This window comes from Leiobunum rupestre, chromosome 4, assembly GCF_980474605.1.
Source record: "Leiobunum rupestre chromosome 4, qqLeiRupe1.1.hap1, whole genome shotgun sequence".
Classification (NCBI taxonomy): Eukaryota; Metazoa; Arthropoda; class Arachnida; order Opiliones; family Sclerosomatidae; genus Leiobunum; species Leiobunum rupestre.
In genome coordinates this window covers 62,970,991-62,989,620 of record NC_143387.1, presented here as the reverse complement: position 1 = coordinate 62,989,620, position 18,630 = coordinate 62,970,991, and the positions used below count along the sequence as shown (strand labels likewise).

Sequence of the window (18,630 nt, the reverse complement as noted above, 5' to 3'; positions counted from 1 at the left end):
TATTTTATAGAATAAAAAATGGTCTTGCCCCACTTTGTTAAACTGTTGCTATTACGTCATAAGACCCAGCTTTATTAGTATTTTCTTCGCACGAGCTAGCGACTGAATCGCGCACTCGTAGACGAAACTATGACGTAAGAGCAAAATTTAAACAAGAAGGCCCAAGGCCGGCGGATCGTGTTAATCTCGGGTGGGTAGTCAGAAGAAGGGGGGGGGCGGATTTATTGGGTTATCCTACATAAAAAGATAGGCCTATATAATACTAATTAAGAGAAATTGATAGAGGTAAAAACTACAAAAATTTAGTATTATTCAAATTTATTATTACATAGTATTAATTGCGCAATGCAAAAACTGTACTGCGCTTTGCATTTTCGGAAATGAACTGATTCAACAATTTTTCCAAATATTTTGACGCGTGATTTCATGTAGCTATTAAAATTCATATGGCTACGTGTAATGATGTTTGAAGGATCTGAGTACTAATATTTAAACTCAATTATATAGAAAGGTAGAGACAACGTTATAAAACGTAGTACTGACAACTGTGGGTACTTTTACTACCCAATTTATGGTAGAAGACTTCGTTCCTTAAAATTAGGCACCGATTATTTAAATTACAATTATTTAAAAAATAAATGGAGACTTTATGGCTTTGGTGTCAAATAAGCAGTTTAGGGAGAATCAGTTATTTATTTTTTGAACACTTACATTAGAGCCCACTACTAACCAAATAATCAACTCAATATCATATATGTAATATACATTTAGTATCGTTTACCTTCTAAAATTTATAGTTTATGCATATGCACTTATAATTCCTACTTCACAACGGGAGGTAGCTAATAACTATTTTATATAAATGTTTGATACAAAGAGACTAATGACGACAAACATTAACGTTTAAATACACTTGTGAAAATTATGCTTTTGTCATTTTATGTATTTTTAAATTTTGATTTTGATGATTTACTTTAATCTATTTCAATCGGGGCAGTGCCGCGTGCATAGTTTTCAACAGCACCGATATTTAAAGCGTGAGATAAAGATAGTGTTGCATTTAACTTCCGCATCACTTCCCGATAGAAGTCAGTCTTTACCGTATTTTGAGAAATAGAAAGGGGATGGACGCGAAGGAAATGAAAAGACTTGTCAAAGGTCTATGCTTAAGTTGTGATTTGCCCTTTTGGGAAGACTGCATTTTACTATTCACACTTGTCTCATTAGAATTAAAAACTAATATTTAATAACCTATTTTACAAATTTACTTCTGCAGTTTTTATACTGAATGAATTAACTTAATCAAGGAGGGGATAGGAAAAATACGTAGTCCCTGGAAAATTGTGGAAACCTAGCTATTCTGTGACAATGGCCGTGGCTCTATCCCCATAGTACCGACTTTGATGACATCAATTCCGGGTGGGTAAAATACCCACCCGGAATTTCCCGGGTGAGTACTTCTACCCACCATACCCATATTATCCGCCGGCCTGAAGGCCTCGTTACTTTATAAAAAGATCTATTAAAGAGTCATCTTTCGTGAATCAGAAGCAAACAAACATGTTAAAAATGTATCACCCTTGTTAGGAAGAGTGCACGGGCTTTGGTAATAACGTAGTCAACGATTGAGTCATCTATAGGTACTGAGCTGCCACTTGCTTTAAAAGAGTAGTTTTGGGATTTCGGAGTAGGGTAACAAGAGAAACCACATGACGTAATTTTTTTGTGTAATAAATATCACTACTATTTTCATTTTGCTCATTTGAATAAGCTGCATACAATATTTTCCGATTCTGTGGTGGTGAATAGTTCCGAGTCTGGGTAAAAATGTTTATTAATAAAAATAAGGATTCCATACATAAATATAAATCCTTATTTCGCTCTTAAGGATAAGCTAAAGATAATTAAAAATTTTCGCGAAAATTCTACTATCATGGTCCTTATGGAATCCTTTCTTTATGATCCGTCAGAAGCAAATATAAAACTTGACCACGTGGCCCATTCTTATACAATAGCGTTTCCCGAACTTATCTCTTTATATTAAATTATGAAAATAAATATTGGACATAATTAAATTCTTGTATAATCTTAGAGTAGATATTACAACCAATTTATGTACTGTCAAATACACTATACCTTTATTCATGGGAACAAATACCTTTAAAATTAATTAATTACGATATCAATTTATTGTTATTATTTTGCACTGAAAATCGATGTTTAATACAAAATTTCTATATTTATCAAGGCGGCCATCTTGAAATATAAGCCAAATAAGGATAATTTTTGGTCCTTACGCCTCTAAGGAGAGGTTTTACCTCACTTAAACCACGGCCAACTTTGATCACGCGCTGCTCGCGCTACTACGGCCAACACATTCGTCGAAATTCCGCGAGCAAGGATTTTCCCCCTATAAACTGTACTATAATGTGTAGGAGTTCAGCGCCACGCTCGGTGGTTATATTGTCTTCAATGTAAAAACTATACTAAAAATAATAATCCGCTAGGGGCGCTGACGTCATACACATCTTTTGCTCGTAGGTTAACGCAGAAACGTCAACGAATGAGATGGCCGCTGTAGCGCGAGAGATGCGCGAGAAATCAAAGTTGGCCGTGCTTAAACTTAAGGACTATTTTCGCTCAAGGATAGGAGTAGAATACGAAAATTCGATTATAAGGATAATTTAATTTTTAAGGACAATTTTTGATCCTTACGAATCATAAGGAGAGTTGTAGACTCGGACCCCTGACCTTGACGAATAGTTCACCAGAACAAGCGAATTGTTTAATTTAGCGCAAAAGGTGTACACCTTCTGTTCCAGAACAACCATAGACATAATAAAGAAATAGACCCAAGATTCTACGGGCGGTTAATACGGAGGCGACGCCAAGCAGACAACCGGTATTTGTTCCGTATTCCTGTGGTACCACGTTTAAGCGACGCCTGTCGATTAGGTGAGAAAATAAAAATCATCACGTGACACGTCACACATGTTCGTGTTTGTAATCTTTTAGGTACTCTGACGTGATTCGCGAATATTTTGGCTGTGAGAATTTATAATAAGGTTAATTTTTATTATAATTTTTAAATAAGTCAATTAATTCTTTCAAAACCCAAATAAAAAGCAGCAGATAATCTTATAATTAAAAACAAAAAAATTCTAATTGCGAAATGATATTTTGTCAAAGGCTTAAGTAACTCGTGTACTATCCGGTGTGTTGTGGTTATGGCTTGTTATGGGAATATTCTGAGATTCTAAATTGTAAACAAAAGTAAATGGAATTTTGATGAAATGGATGATTCTACTAAAGGTATGTAGCTATTGTCCTTGAAATAAAATTAGCTTTGACAATTTAAGTCTGATGGCTTGACCCTTCATTTCTAGATTTTTGTCTTTCGCTAATTTGTGGAGTCTGAGCTTGCAATATAAATTAATAACTTTCTTAATGATGATGTTCGATTCCAACTTCAGCATCAAACATGTTCGTGGTGATCTGGTAAGATGTCCATGCCAACAATATTTCGTAATACAGCAAGTTCTAGTTCTTAGACTACATTTCTTTTATAGAGAGAGGAATATCTCTTCATAACAACTAAACAAAATTGGCTAAAAACCAAGGAGATCTTGCTCAAATTATTATAACATAATTAAACCTACACGAAATGATCCTTGGTCAAAATTTAAAGGTGAGAAGTTAGCATCACCGGTTTTTTCTATTTCACTTTCAACTGGATGTAATTTCTTTAAATTATTTAGACTATTTTTACTTGTTTTAATTCTATGGAAACCAAACCAGAGTTGGAATGGCTTTTGGTGTGACCCATCTTTTGCCATTTACAATTCTTATATCCCGTTCTAAAAAGTGATCATTACAAATTAAATCATGATTTGAATGTGTCGCGATTTACAGCAATTGTCCATTGAGAAAGTATTGTAGGTTTAGATAAGGGAAACCTATAGTTATACAAAGATTTTAAATAAGAATGAATATTCATCGAAATAATATGATCCTACTTATGGAATGAAACCTTTTCCGGTATTGTTTTACTTATTAACTAATATTAACCTTTTTTACCAAATAAAAACAGATTATTTGTAGAAAACACTTTTTCTATAACTTTTTACTAAAAAAAATAACTAAAACGAATTATGAAACATGTTAACTTACATAAAAGTACTACCCGTTTATCAAATTCTACCCTAAAGTTTGTGTCTGATTTTAAACCGGATAAATATTCTTAAGCATTAGGTACTACCAAAAGTGGATATAAAACAGAAAGTCTGGGAGGACCCGGTAGCCCTGTTCCATCAAAAATGAGGATCCCCCAAGCATGCCCCTAGTTTGTGCCTACCCCCTTTGGCGGAGCATTACAAATGGCGCTTTACTCGCATGTACCTGCGTAAATCGGCTGATATATTATAGTTCTTCTTCAGTTCCTTATCCACCTGATTATATAGTCTTTGGGCTGGATTTGGTGCGTCTGCTCTTTGTGAAAATGCACATGTTTGGCAAGGCTTAGGTAGATAATTGATAAAAACATTTTTGTTTTGTTTGAATGGGGTGTGCGGCTTAAAGTGTTTAACGAATTTAAAAACAATGGAACTTTAAAAGAACTACTAGAAGATATGTGTTCTCAACACGAGTTGTTACATTCGCATTACTCTGAAGAAAGAGGAGGATAGTGGCTTTCTGTACGCATGGAATAATTGGGTATACAATTTAGTACTTAATGAAGAAGGAATTGACCCAGTTATAATTTATGACCCAATATATGCAAATGAACTCTCCAATGTAGTACATTGGATAGCTTGGCAAAAAACCTCAATAAAATCCCTGTAGTTTTGAGCGGAATTAACAACGGAGGTTTATTTATTGCACATGATTCCCTAATGCCGTATGTGTCAACAGTTACAAAAATGGTTATCGGATCAGTTTCACCTCTCATCTGGTAGAAATAATCCAGGGAAAACAATTAAAGAAACTACTTCAGTTGTGAAATATGATTAAAATTTAAAGAAACATTTTAAACTATAATTCGATAAGTCCCAGCGGTGATTGAGAAAAGTTTCAATATAAAATATTATACACGACAGGCTACATGGGACATTATCAACTGAAGTTAGTAATTTAATCGGGGTGCAGTTATCCACTTTTTATTTCTTCAACAGTGTAAAATCTTCATCACAATTTGTCTCCTTAGCAGCTTCATTTGGCTCACATTTACGTTTAGCACATTTAAGTTTATTAGTTGTAAAACAATTAATTTCATCCCCCTTTTCTTGAGATACAGTTGAACCCAAAATCTCAGTTTGCGATTCTGCATTATTACCTTGGTTATTACTATCATTGATTAAATAACCTTATAAGGTTATTTAATCCATGTTACTATACTAAAATTTGTCTGTACATCCCTATCTACTGGAATTTTAGTTAAGCCTTGGTTTAAATCTTCATTGGTTTGTATAGTACCAATTGAATACAAATCTTTTATAAGTAAATTACACTGACTTAATTTACTTTTCGGCTTTAAAGCTAACTCTTCTGGTGTATATTTCTTACGAGCTTGAGCCACGCTGAACTTAACAGAGGCAAAATTTTTGAAAAAGGAATAAATTAACCAACGTGACAACGTCTTCGGGAATTTTACCAAGGAATGCTTCTTGGTTTTACCGCTAGGTTAGCTAGCATCGCCCATCTGAACTATTTCCTCTGACCGTGACGTCATGAGACATAGGCCAAACGTAACAGAGTCGTTCCTGATTGGCTCAATCATTGTATAGGGGAAACAGCTCCTCATTTTTGAAGGAAACCACTGAGAAAGCTAACGAACCCTTTTCCTCCCAGACTTTCTGTTTTATATCCACTTTTGGTACTACGTGGCCTAGGCCAAGCGCTCACTGCTCCTCGTAACGTCTCCGTCCTAGCTTCAACAAGCCTTTGCTTCGTAACGGAGACAATGCATTGTGGAAGGCAGGACGGATACGAAACAGAGAGCCAGTGGGCGCCTAGTCTAAAGCGCCACTAAACTTAAGTGGCGCTTTACACGTAGTACCCCAGGAATACGGAACAACTGCCGGTTGTCTGCTAGTTATAGCTCCCGTATATTTTTGGCAAATCAAACTCCGCGTAAGGTGTCTATTTCTTTATTATGTCTATGAGAACAACCGAAAAGTATCCACCTAGTCTGAGTCTCTAATAGACAAAACCGTGCCGTGGTTCACCGGGAAAAAAAATCGCGCCGTTAGCGTTCAAATATGAGTAGGCAGCTCCATCTCTCGGGGCGAGCTCGCTTAAAGCGCCAAGGCCGTCAGCCGGTCTTTCTAATGCTTAGAGGCGTAACCTACTTTTAGAGGTTTGTTTTTGGCGGCGGCTTTAGGGTAATTTAATCAACGGCGCCGGCGTTTGATAAAATTATTAACAAAAGAACTGGTAACTAAATTGTAAAAAGAGGTTACAAATATAGTTTGAGACTTAAATTTTAAAAACTATGAACTCATTGGGAAAACGGAAAAATAATAGTGGCGCGCCTCGAAAAGATCGTTGGCGGCGCGCCGCAAAATACAGATTTCGGCGGCAGCGCGGCGAAAATTAAAAAAAACCGGCGCGCATTCGTATCAACGGCGGCGTCGTGCTCCACTTTCTACAATGTCGCTCGAGGTAGACTTTTATCTATTCATACATTCCAACAAAGGCAGCGCGATCATGGCGCGATCTACCGGTTAGGGTTTGAATTCTTTAAAAAGTCTACCTCGACTTTACCCCCTTTTTTTTCCCGCCTCGAACTGGCACTACGCTGTCGGATTTAGCGCCTTCTTCCCGTTCCCCTCCTCTACTATTCCTCCATGGTGTAGGCTATACCGACGATCGGAGATCTCGCTCACCGCGCCGGAAACCATCAGCGCCCGAGCGAATTTTTCCTCGTACGTCCAAATCTAGGAATATGAAAACTCAGTCCAAATCTTGGTCAGTTTAAGATTTTATAAAATAAAACAGTCTGTCGTAATTAATCGGTCACTTTATCAGGCCCGAGACCGTTTATTATCATGCAAAGAAAGTAATTTCGAGCGTTCAAGTCTGAAGAGTTTAAAGTAAGAGTGCCTACCTCGGTGTCCAAGGCTTAACCACTTGTAAAAAATGTCTTTAATATTTTAAATTCCATTGATTTTTCTAGATAGATTGTTGTATATTTTAAATTACTATTGTATTAAGTTGTACATATAAATATTATTTTAAAGACAATATTCTTGAAATCTAAACTAACCTTAGACTTAGCCGACCCGTTGCGTAAACGTTCGACGTCAGTACAAAGAAAACCAGCTGTATCGTAATTCGCAGTACGACTTGTACAAAACCAAAAATACATTAGGACTTGGAGTTTATTAAAATAAAACACACTATGTAAAAAAACTAATTTATTTGAAATAAATTTAAAGCTAGCCTAATTCATTAGAACAGAATGGCTATAACAATTTCAACGAGGAACGAGTATTTTTGATTTTAGACAAAAAGGCACATTTCACACCTTTTTTGCACAAAAACTTGAGAATGGAAAGTCAAATTTATTAATTTCGTTTTAGCATAAGTAACATAGAAACAAATAAGTATGACAATCCCCAAATATTATAACCGATCTGATTTTCATGGCTATTGCGCAATCAATGGTTAGTTTAGCCAGAGATAATTAAGAATTAATTATCTCTGATTCAGCAAAAAGCCCCCTAGTGTCTAAATATGCCCACAGACGATAATACACTATACGTTTTGGTTGCGCGTCCAATTCGGAGCTAGGCGAGAGTATTAGTGTACAAAACATTTCATGAAGAGTCATACTTATTTTTATCACGTTACTTATGGTCTTAGGCATCGTGAGATTTCCGGAGTTTATCAAACACAAAGACGAACAACGACTGAATATGATAGAAAATCTTCCAGATGGCGTTGTTGGAATCTGCTTTTGGTTCCGACACGACAAGCTCTCCTTTCTTGATGTCCTCAATGATTCGATGAATCCTTATGTCCGATTTGCGTTTATGTTCGGCGTTGGCCCGGATTCGGAACCTGGGAAACGACATCAAGAAGGTCGATGTGGAGAACAGACATAGAGCGAGGAACTCCCTCAAGGTCAAACTCTTCTTCAGCTCCGTGCAGCCCAGCAGGTCGCAGGTGAAGTTGAACAACGAAGGGTAGTACACGGCGACGCCTATCTTGCCGAAGCCCACAAAAGCGTATTCGATCGTTCTCGTGTATTTCTGTTGCGGTTTGGCCAAGGTCGGTTTGGCCACCTCGTCCACTATGTCCTGGCACGCGGCCTTCACCTCTCTGTACGTCCCGGCGCAGAGGTTGTACTTGTCCTCCATACCGAGAAGATACCCGATATATCTCCAGTAGTAAAGTATGGATTCTATCTCGGAGCTGCAAAAATTACAAGTTACATAACATCGTGCCGCAATATATAGCGTACGCAGGCCGGACGAGAGGGGTAGAAGCTGGTGCACATTTCCGGGCCCCGTGCTATGTGGGGCCCTATTTGGACCTTTCTCCCGGGGCCCGTGCTAAATGGGGCCACCTTTGAACCTTTCTCCCGGGGCCCGTGCTAAATGGGGCCGCATTTGAACCTTTCTTCCGGGGCCCGTGCTAAATGGACCCACGTTTGAACTTTTCTCCCGGGGCCCGTGCTAAATGGGGCCGCATTTGAACATTTCTCCCGGGGCCCGTATTTGGACCTTTCTTCCGGGGACCGTATTTGAACATTTATCCCGGGGGCCGTATTTGGACCCTCCTCCCAAGTTACTTCCCGAAAACGTACGGCTGTCTTAAGTAATACCAGCTCTCTTGGGAGCCCTAAATTTAGGTTTTACAGGGCCCGTGAAGCCTGGTTGACCGTGGCTGGACCCTGTATGACACTTCCTATGGTTTTAATTCTAATTTGCTGACCGAAACTTTTTTTTTGACACTGACATTCTAGCCTTGCTCCGACTTGGACTCGCATTTGAACTGAATCGCGTGTTATCGTCGTTGGTAGTATATCTCGCCAAGGCATATATAGACACTAGGGGGCTCTGTGCTGAGAACTAAGGGGCTGTTCACAAATTACGTAACGTGGTAGGGGGGGGGTTTGGCAAGCGTTACGAAATGTTACGTTTCACTGAAATGTTACGTAACACATCTTATTTTTAATATCGTAAAATAAAATTTTCTCCATTTTCAGAAACAGTCACAATTATTAAAAACATTTGTATTTTCATTGGTTTACTCACGTTTAAAAAAATTTCATACCCATGGGTATAAAGTGTTGCGTAAAAATACAGTTGTAATTTCAAATGATAATTACAAACAATAAAATTTAGTACCTGATCTTATTGTACTTTATTACCAGCATATTAGTTGTTACGTACTATAATAATTTAAGGGGGGGGGGGTTCGATATTTGTTACGTAATTTAAGAAGAGGCGTCTTTCCATTTGTTACTCTTTGTTACGAGGGGGAGGGGGAAGTCCAAAAAGTGGTTTTTCTGCGTTACGTAATTTGTGAACAGCCCCTAAACATAGATTTCGAAATAGCTCTGAAAATCAGTTCGGGTAAAATTTTTCCTAATTGACATACTTAATATTGTTATTGCGTTACTTATGTCTAAGTAATATAGACACCCTTGGGGCCGAAAAAGAGATTTCGTAGGGGCCAACGTCTCATCAAGAAAACGTAGTTAGCTTTCGTAATAATGGCTCTCTTGAGCCCTAGAATTATTATTTTACCGGGGCCCGTGGAGCTTAGATGGGGGACCGTGTTTGGGCCCTTCTTCCAAGCTCCTCAAAGAAAGCGTAGTTATCTTAAATAATATTCAGGGTGTTTCAAAAGGTTATGCAAAAATTTTAAGAAGTTGTAGGGGTGAGTTGAGAGGTATGCCTGTTTTTTCCCTATTTTCCTACGATTAGTTAAAAGAGTGCCAGAGAGCTTCAAAGTGTGGCCTACTAGCCCCTGGAAGTAGGCTGCAACAAGCGCAAAACCAAGCAGCAGGGAACATTTAGGCTTGGGTTCGTGTGATAAGTAAAAAAGGACTTTGTAAACAAATAGAGGTAAACAGCGTAAAAACGTAAATTTAAACAGTATTTAAATTCATCGTACCCCTGAAATCGCATTTCTCTGCTACTTGGTTTTGCGCTTGTTGCAGCCTACTTCCAGGGGCTAGCTCTCTGGCGCTCTTTTAACTCATCGTAGGAAAGTGGGGGGAAAAACAGGCACACTTCTCAACTCAGCCCCTACAACTCAGCAAAATTTTCGCATAACCTTTTGAAACACCCTGTAGACTATCTTTGGGGGCGGAATAATGATTTTACCGGGGCCCGGGCCCACTCTCGGCGGCCCTAGGCGTGTATTTAAAAGACTAACTCAGTTCCGAAAAAGCCCAATTTCTTGGGGTTGACGACGAGCGCTCCGACGAAGGCGAATTGAGTGAGAGCCATGTCGTACTGCGAGAGCCAGACGGTGTCGTCCGTCTTGGGCCGTTGTTCGGAGACTATCTTGGAGGCTTTGGTGTGCATGTTTCTGACTAGTTTGACTCCCCTCCTGGCGGGGCCTTCCTGGTCTTGCACTCTCCCTTCGTACCATTCCCGGACGTGGTAAGTAGTCATGACCGATCTTTTCACGGCGGACGCTAGGTTCTCGTGATGACCAGTCGCCAATAGAACTTCGACCAAGGATGCTACTTGACTCATTATTATCGTTCCCAACAGATGCGATAGTAAGACACTGTGCCGTTTCGGAAAGATCGAAATTAACAGGTTTTCTAAGAATGTACGGTTAAAAGTAAGACCATAAGTTTATCATTATATTCCGCGAAAGTGTGTCGGTTCTCTCTCTAAGGCGCTTATATTTTTGATTATGACGTCATTCTACAACACCGTAAAAATCATCAATAATGGACCTTATCAGAATAATTTCCAGTGAAAAACGACGCGTCGTCTGCAACAGAATCTGCAAACTGTAGTCGTACATATTACGTCACGCAAGGTTTTCACCGGAAATCATCCGTTTAATTTTAGCCATTCGGTGGATACTCTTCGGTCTGGAACCAGGGTTGGACCTAAGGTACTAGTCAAGGCATTTGACTACTAAAACAAATGCTCTAACTACTAAAATTAATAGAAATGTGGGGGTTCACTATTCAATTTAAATAGTGAAAAATTTACCTAAATATTCATAAATAATGGCGAATATGGCGTCTCATAAATTCATCATTCCCATTTAAAAAAAACAAACTCCTATTTTAATTCTAACGGATAAAGCAAAATGTTGGCAGTCCTTATTTTTATACCCCCACTAGTCCGTGACTACTAAAATAAATTAAGATAGGAGGCTGACTACTAAAAAATATCCTTATGTCAAACCCTATCTGGAACCACGCTAAATGAAACTATTCGCTTGTTCTGGTGGAGATGGTAATTACTATTTATCAAGGTCAACTTATTGCCGCTACACAGGAGTAAATAGAGGGTGTTTATAAAAAATTCTGGATAAGCGGACGATATGTACTAAAATGGCCACTGGCAGCCATTTTGGGAAACAATTTTACAATTCTCCACCACAGAATCGGTCTTGGTGTCTAAGGTCTTTGGCCGACACCATAAGTTTGTTAAAAATAAACCCCACAGAATCTGAGTAAAATGACGAAATAATGTTACATACCTTACTCCGGAATCCCAGAACATGGATTATTTTGACCAACTGACACATTTAAGGTGGAATATAAGAAGAAACTTATAATACAGTAAGACATATTTACGCCGCGGAATAGTCGTTAAAGACCCTGGTGGCTTCGAGCATTTTTGATTCGTCGAACCATTCGGGCTGTTGGTCAAGAGGGGAGCCGCAGTCTCCGGGAGCCTTGGAGCCTTCGTCCCGGCTGACCAAGAAGAATTTCGTCCGAGATTTACCCATCTAAATAATAGGATGTACAAACCCTTTCGACGAAACGACGCAAAAATCAACCGACTGGAACTAAGATTGACTAGTGGTTCAAGAAGACAGTAGGCGAAATAATGAAACCACTGGGGGAAAAACGTTGGCTCAATATTAGTAAAGCCATTTGTCTTCTAGAATTATCCTTACAAAATCGGTGAAAGCGTACTAGCACAAAGACAAACAAGGGATCCAAGAAAATGTCAAGGAAACGTGCAGATACAGTAAGACGATAAACAGTGCAAAAACAGATATCCCAAAAAAAACTTCTTCACAATCCATGCAAAAAATTACAATTTTGTTCGTGTAATATCTTAAGTAGGAAATATAACAATTATAAGACCATGGAACTGAATCATAAAGGCAATTCACGGGGGAGATTTTATCTTCGTTTAATTATATCGAATTGAAGCGGAGGAAATTATGAATGATCTCAAATTCTCAATTATATTCCAATTATTAACCAAAACCAACCCAACCCAACATCCTATAATAATATAATTCACAAAATATATCATATTTGAGAATACAAATATAAATTTAAAATACGTACTAGGCCTATCACTATTTCGACGAGAAAATGAAAGGGGTCTAGAGTAGACGGCGGAACTGCGGGGAACGCGATAACGGCGAGGGACGCGAGGCTTATTTCGCGATTGCGAGAAAAGCGAAGGTTTGTTTTTATGGATTTAAAGGCTTCGTTCTAAACCAATTGAGGAATCACGCAAACGAGCGGACACAATTGAAGCGATTAATCGAAAGGGTATCAAAACAAAAAAGGAAATTGAATAAAAAGGTTCCCTACTTCTTCCTCTTTTAATAGTGATATTGACCCAGCCGCCTCGACATGTTCCCCGAACAAGGCCTCGTACGCTAACCCTAGCGCTATAGCCAACCGATAATGTATATCGCGCTCCCTCGATTAAATTACAATAACACAGATATTCACTCGTTCCAGCCAATAAATAATAACGTGAATGAACTTTATATAAATGCCGGGGTTTCCGCATCGGAGCATCCTTCTCTATAATCGCGATTTTTATTCGCGTGTAAATATTTACATTTGTGGTATAGTTTACAATGGGTGCGAATTTAATACGATGTCGTGAAATTGTCACCATAAGTAACATAATCATTCATAAGTATGCCATAAACGTATTTCCTTTAATGGAACTTGTTAACGGGATATGGCATAAATTAAATCACTTCCAACTCCGTGACGAAAAACCGTGTTTTGAAAAATCATCCTTGTTTCGAGCTGAGAACATCAGCAGATAAGAAAACTTCCCTAGATAGAGATTGTTATATACTTCTGGTTTTACTAAACTATTATTTCGCATTTCATAAAATCAAAATATAAATTATACAGTATAAGCTACCTATTAAATTGTAAGGTGGAATAACATTTGAATAAGAGGATAAATTAGATCTTATTAACCTCTTACCTTGTCAGGAGTTCGATTTCATTCGCATTTAAAAATTATAATTTATTCATTATAATACCAAAATGAATGAACAATAATTAAGTACCACTATATTTTAATATTAAGTAACATACAAGTTCTCGGAATGAATGTTTAACGTAGTAACGCCATCCGACTTATCGCGCGTGTTGCGTATGCGAAGGTTGTCCAACTATTCAGGTTAGGTTAGTACCTCTACCATAATTTCGTAATAATGAATAATTTTTATTTTGCAAAATGACGCAAAAACGAACAATAACCATTTAGCCTCATAACTGAATTGCGAAATGCAAATTATCCAGGATTTAAACTAACAAAAACGTAAAAGGCGTAGGAAATCTAATCTAAGAAATATAACATAAGAAGGATAAAATAAAAATATTTACGCTTCAGAGATTTGAAAGCTCTCGCCCTAATGATTACGTACAATACGCGTCGGGTACAATGTTACCTGAGACAACTAAAGTGGTCAGCATTTAACATTAGTAAACACGCGAGTAGCTTCATTATCTGACCAATAGATGACCTTAGTCCTCTTCCTTTTTTTTTAAAGGCGCAATTTTCAAATTAGAACAGCCACGCATAAAAAAATATCTCGCCAACTTACGGACTTTGCACTCATGAAAAATTATCATGTTAATTTACATAGAAAAATCAGCCGTCAACTTTTTAATGTAGAAGCGGATGTCTATGTCGAGACGGTTTTTAGCCTTTCTCTCAATCCACCCGTTGGTCCCCCCAGTACGCTTCTCCACTTAAAATAAAACGAATAGTCCCGGTATTTCATTGGCTGCTTAAAATTTACGTCACCTAACGCGATAGAAATCAAACGCCGATGACGTTTTGTCTCCCCCCCCCCCCGCGCGAGAAGGGGGAAAGGCGTTCAACGTGCCCGGCGATTGTCGCAACATAATTATTCTTCCTAAATATAAATAAATACATTCTTGGTGTTACTTAATATTAAATTTTTAAGTGGGAAAATATTTTAATTAAAATACTAATTATTTTACAGACCCTTTCAAGCTTTACTTCGTATTAGTGGCAGACATTAATCCATACCTCTACTTGCAATGCTTATCCTGCCGTATCGCGTATGGTAAGATCACTCTGACGGCTTTGGCCCCGCCTACGAGAGAAAAAAATCCCCTCTGCACGCGCTCCCCTCTCACGTAGTTGTTTGTTAAGTTGTGACGTCAAAAAAAACCGTCAGCCACATCGAGACGAAAATCTGCATAAGCATTACAAGTAGAGGTATGGATTCCTGTGGCAGACAATAAACACCTAACTCTAATCACATAGATCACTTGATCTAGCGCACTATACTTCCGGTAGAGGCCAAACAATCCCCGCCTTTGATAATGGTCGAAGCTAACAGTGATTTCGAATATATATTACATATGATAATAGTAATTACCTATTCATTAATTGACTTTAGAAATATTTCGTAGCGCACTCTACCTATCCGCCACGGGCTCAAACTAACGATATATGCCGCATCCGACCAATTTAGAGTTTAAATCTTATCTCAATTAATTGCATTTTGAGATATGAGATAAAACATTGATAAGATGAAAAAATCGTGAATAACATGGAGAAAATGTAAGGAGTCGTCTTGTTAAATAATTTTGACGACGTACCCCGCCCGTAAAGCGCCTGACCCGGTGTCTACCTCCCATTTGTCAGCCCCACTCTCCGGCTGGCTACACAGAGACGAGTTAACAAACTTTTGCAAAACGACTCCTTTCTTTTTCTCCATGGTAACACTTTCTCTTCTCCGAAACTAAGAATTTTCATTTCGATATTTCTAATAAATTACATTAATTGTATTTTTACCATATTTTAATTTTGAAAGGGAGAAAAAACTACTGAAGACGTAATTTGTTAACTTTATGTTATAAACTTCTGACTATACCAAAAGCTCATAAAAGTAACCAAGAACGCATAGACGTAAGTCCTCTGCTGCAATGATGTTCTACTTCTCAGAATGGAAACGCCTTAAGATTGGTATGTAGCGCCATCTTTATAATGCAAAAGTGGGAAAATAAACTTTGATTGAAGACTCGAAAGTGTCAAGATAATTTTTTAATTTATAAGAATAATACAATACTAATAAATACTAAGAATAATAAATAATAAGAATAATAAAATAATAAATAATAAGAATAATAAAATACTAATAAATACTAAGAATAATAAAATAATAAATAACAAGAATAATAAAATAATAAATAACAAGAATAATAAAATAATAAATAATAAGAATAATTAAATTCTAATAAATACTAAGAATAATAAAATTCTAATAAATACTAAGAATAATAAAATAATAATAATAATAAAATAATAAAATAATAAATAATAAGAATAATTAAATTCTAATAAATACTAAGAATAATAAAATAATAATAATAATAAAATAATAAATAATAAGAATAATTAAATTCTAATAAATACTAAGAATAATTAAATTCTAATAAATACTAAGAATAATTAAATACTAATAAATACCAAGAATAAATAAATACCAAGAATAAATAAATACTAAGAATAATAAAATAATAATAATAATAAAATAATAAATAATAAGAATAATTAAATTCTAATAAATACTAAGAATAATTAAATTCTAATAAATACTAAGAATAATTAAATACTAATAAATACCAAGAATAAATAAATACTAAGAATAAATACATACTAAGAATAATAAAATAATAAATAAGAATAATTAAATAATAAATAATAAGAATAATAAAATAATAAGAATAATAAAATAATAAGAATAATAAAATAATAATAAATTATAAGAATAATAAAATAATAATAAATTGTAAGAATAATAAAATAATAATAAATTGTAAGAATAATAAATAATAAGAATAGTAAAATAATAAATATTAAGAATAATAAAATAATATTAAATAATAAGAATAATAAAATAATATTAAACAATAAGAATAATAAAATAATATTAAATAATAAGAATAATAAAATAATATTAAATAATAAGAATAATAAAATAATAATAATAATAATAAATTACAAGTTATAGACTCAATTTTACATAACTATATGAAAATGTAGTCACTAGAGGGCGCCACGCAAATCCCTGAGTTTCATGGGGCCAGCATTAAAATTTTTCTTAGTTCTTGAAATAACTATGAAGTCCCCCTGCCCTGCTGCCATGAACTTAAATTTTTTGGAATGGAAATCGAGCGATCTAAACGCTCAAAAAATCCGTCTGTAGCGCCATCTGTAGAAATACAAAAGTGCGATATGTTTTTAAATTGCATTCGACGACTGAAGTATTACAACTAATAATTTTAATAATAAATAAACAAAAATAAACTATAATTTATAGTTACAATTTCGCACAACTATATGAAAATGCAGACACTAGAGGACGCTAGTTAATCCTCCAAAAATTCGAATTTGGTGTAACTTAATATTTCCACAGTTCTTAGAAACTTGTACGCGTTTTTGCGATACTGAAAAGGTAGCACGGGTCAGATTAAAAACTTGAATGGAGGCTCTACGAAGATTTAGAATGAACCTGGAGGAAGACCTAAATATAGTAAAAATTCGCGTATAATTTTGCTTTCTTTCGGATTAAAAGCTGCCGCTAGACCACGTACGTACCCAAACAGAAACATTTTAATTCCTTTTTTACTCGCCGACAAATTAAACGCGGAGCGGGGGAGTTTATAAATAGAAGTCTATAAACGTCTCTGGCGGCGGTAAGTAGGTCACGTCCGCTCGTGGTAGAAAGTAACAGCAAACGAATTTTTTTTTTATATTTCCAATTTCCCTACTGGCTTCGAATATTGCCAAAGACAAGCGAGAGTTTCTTCCCACCCCCCCCCCTTATTTTCAGTAATGCCTGCTTCCCCCCCCCCTCGTGTCTTCGTGAATTTCCACTTCAAAGTGCGTTGAACCCTCCAGAATCAGGGTGATCCTGGGGTGAAGCCATCTCACGACCCCCAAAGAAATAACGACATTGTTATTTAGCGCTACATTTCAAATTTATTTTTCTTATCGGTATTTTTTCATTTCAAATTTTATTACATTCTTAAATTTTTAACCGAATACGTTGAAAAACAACAATTTTCATTTAATTTTTCAAAATTATTTTCTCAGGATATTTTTTTTCCAGGGAAATATAGTTATTATAAACTTCTGGTAATACCAAAATAGATTATATCTCTCAGTGAACCACGCTTTTTTAAAATACTTTCACTTTAATTTTCACTGGGAATATTTTAACCCAGCGGCGTAGGAGCCCGGGGAGGGGGGCAGGGGACGATGCCCCTCCCAAAGTTTATGCCCGGTGAAAATGAAAATTTATGAAATACAGATATAAACGGCTTAAACTACGGTTCTTAGTTTTTTTTTAAAGAAATATTGGTTTAGTATCAATATAAACTTGAAGCTTTCTAAAATCTCTTCTAGTTTTCTGTTTATTATTAATTTAAATACATGTACAAAATTTCCAAATGCAAAAAAAACTAAATTTGTTCCTTATGTGAGTTAAAATTTAATAAATAACAATATTAGTGTATTCATAGCTCATGAAAGAGGGGGCATTTGCCCAATTTGATGGAAAAAAACTAAATTTGTTCCTTATGTGAGTTAAAATTTAATAAATAACAATATTAGTGTATTCATAGCTCATGAAACAGGGGGCATTTGCCCAATTTGATGGAAAAAAACTAAATTTGTTCCTTATGTGAGTTAAAATTTAATAAATAACAATATTAGTGTATTCATAGCTCATGAAACAGGGGGCATTTGCCCAATTTGATGGAAAAAAACTAAATTTGTTCCTTATGTGAGTTAAAATTTAATAAATAACAATATTAGTGTATTCATAGCTCATAAAACAGGGGGCATTTGCCCAATTTGATGGAAAAAAACTAAATTTGTTCCTTATGTGAGTTAAAATTTAATAAATAACAATATTAGTGTATTCATAGCTCATGAAACAGGGGGCATTTGCCCAATTTGATGGAGTACCCATGGTCATTCTCCCCAAGTATGTATGAATATATTCTTGAAGAAATAAATATAATACACTAAATCTAAAATGCAGTTTTGGCAAGTTCCTAATGGAGAGATATTTTATGGAAGGGGCAGACGCAGTATGTGAGCTCCGCTTGTATACTATATATAAAACTCTTTTTTGCGAGAAATCGGTTGAGGGGAAAATTTA

The 18,630-nt window shown here is 36.0% G+C and overlaps 1 protein-coding gene across 5 annotated transcripts; it reads right to left on the bottom strand.

The window, feature by feature from the left end:
* Positions 1-7,125: 7,125 nt before the first annotated feature.
* On the bottom strand, positions 7,126-14,926 carry LOC149948700 (uncharacterized). 5 transcript variants are annotated; one of them, XM_090173813.1, is made up of 4 exons: positions 14,836-14,926; positions 11,783-12,047; positions 10,390-10,749; positions 7,126-8,415 (listed from the first exon to the last, which is right to left on the bottom strand). In XM_090173813.1, the coding sequence occupies exons 2-4, from the start codon at positions 11,935-11,937 to the stop codon at positions 7,860-7,862; spliced, it is 1,071 nt and encodes a 356-aa protein (XP_090029939.1). In that variant the 5' UTR covers positions 11,938-12,047; positions 14,836-14,926; the 3' UTR covers positions 7,126-7,859. The 5 variants fall into 5 exon arrangements, with proteins under 5 accessions (XP_090029939.1, XP_090029941.1, XP_090029942.1 ...); XM_090173815.1 differs by lacking the exon at positions 14,836-14,926 and adding an exon at positions 14,703-14,797; XM_090173816.1 differs by lacking the exon at positions 14,836-14,926 and adding an exon at positions 14,708-14,795.
* Positions 14,927-18,630: the final 3,704 nt, after the last annotated feature.